Below are 1,780 nucleotides of genomic sequence, written 5' to 3'. Positions count from 1 at the left end.
GGGGGGGGGGGCCTCTACCCCCAACCGCCCCCACAGCCCCCAACATCATGCTCACCAGTGAAGTTGCCCCCAATGACAAAGGGGATGACTCCATCAGGCCACACCCGCTCTGGTCTGGACGTTGCTGCCCGCCGGCTCCGGGACCGGCTTTTCCATCTCCCACTGCTTCTCCTCTGAGGCTTCATACTAGTGTTCTGGCTGTTGAGGGTAGAGGAGTTTCCTGAAACTAAAAAAGGAAGCCATTGGTAGCAAGGGCATGAAGGGCAGGAGGAAGCAAATGACAACCGATCCTCATTGTCTAGGGGTTCTGTACCTGCCCACTCCCTAAAATTTGTAAACCCCCCCAAACCAAGACCATCAGCTCTTTCATGGTCACTGGCTGTGATGCAGAGCAGTGAGAAATTTGAGTCACCCAATGCACATGACCTGGGCTGAGCCTGAACAAGAGGACAGGCTGCCTCCCTATTTCAGCTCATTCTGTAGGTAAGTATCTTCTTCATAATTTAGTTAGCGCCACTTTTTTTGTGGGTTTTTTTTTTTTTTTTGCATTTTTATGCCTTTTCTTGGTGATTTCACTGTCTAAAATGACCCTCTCCCTAACTCCCAAGTGCAAGAGGGCTGGGATGTATATAGAGAAAATACCTGTGTTAGATAATCTTCATTCAGGCTTGACTTACAGTGCTGTTGACCATGAGTTCAGTGTTAATAAATCAATGACATAGCAAATAAGATGTCTTTAAATAGAAACACATATATGACTTGGTTATGTGTTAACAAGTTGATGAAAATGTGACCAGAAGCTTGTAGGAACTTAACCTTGTATTTCTCCTAGGAGTAATGGCTCAGAATTCACTAATTCAGTGTTTGCAGTGACTTTATGGAATAACTAACTATAAGGTTATAGTTATAACTTATAACTATAAACTGTAACTGCCATGAACAATAAGAATAGACTACAAGTAAATAAGAGAACAGAGGTGTACTCATTTCCCTGGACCTACAGGGAACCTGAGACTAGGAAACATTCCTGCTCAGCTAATGAAAGTGTTAGTCGCTCAATCATGTCTGACTCTATATGACCCCGTAGACTATAGCCCACTAGGCTCCTCTATCCATGGAATTCTCCAGGCAAGAATACTGGAGTGGGTTGCTGTGCCCTCCTCCAGGGGATCTTCCCGACCCAGGGATCAAACCAGAGTCTCATGCATTGCAGGCAGATTCTTTACCGCCTGAGCTACCAGGGAACTTTCATAATTGTGGAGCATACAGAACTTAATGTCTTCTTTAAGAATTCCCAAGTACAGGTCCTCATTTGACACAGTAGCTCTCATGCTGGACTGGGCAAGTGTCACTACCTACATTTGACAGATAAGGAAACTAAAGCCTAGGACTTGTCCAAAGTCAGATGGTAAGTGGCAGGTCCAGGTGATCCAATTCTCCATTCAGCTTTCCCCTTGTCTTTCCCCTTATCCCATGTCTCCTAGTCCCCCCACTAAGGTCAAATAAGCCTTGCCAGTTACCAGGCTACCAGGTCACCCTCCAGTGCCAGCTGCTCACTGGCATAGTTTGACCTTTACTCCATGGACTGCCCAGCGAAGATCCTCCCTCATGCAGACTGGACAACTACCCAGCACCACCAGAGTATGCCCAGAACAGGCCCCACTGAGAATCCCCCACTTTGGCAAGGGGAGGGTTATCTGTGAGCAGGACCACGGTGCAGAGCAGTGAGAAGGCTGGACAGAACTAAAAGAGCCCAGGGCCTCGACCCCACCCTCCCCTC

The 1,780-nt window shown here is 47.3% G+C and overlaps 1 protein-coding gene across 1 annotated transcript in view; it reads right to left on the bottom strand.

Annotated features, from left to right (window-relative positions):
• BMP1 (bone morphogenetic protein 1) overlaps nt 1-1,780 on the bottom strand; it is a gene marked incomplete at its 5' end in the record, with an annotated part of 39,031 nt that overhangs the window by 35,532 nt on the left and 1,719 nt on the right. The window contains one exon of the mRNA XM_010845495.1: nt 56-226. Coding sequence (XP_010843797.1) covers nt 56-226 — 171 coding nt within the window. The remainder of the gene's footprint in view (nt 1-55; nt 227-1,780) is intronic.

Source organism: Bison bison, unplaced genomic scaffold (genome assembly GCF_000754665.1).
Source record: "Bison bison bison isolate TAMUID 2011002044 unplaced genomic scaffold, Bison_UMD1.0 scf7180017864217, whole genome shotgun sequence".
Lineage (NCBI taxonomy): Eukaryota > Metazoa > Chordata > Mammalia > Artiodactyla > Bovidae > Bison > Bison bison.
This window is presented reverse-complemented; position numbering and strand designations above follow the sequence as displayed.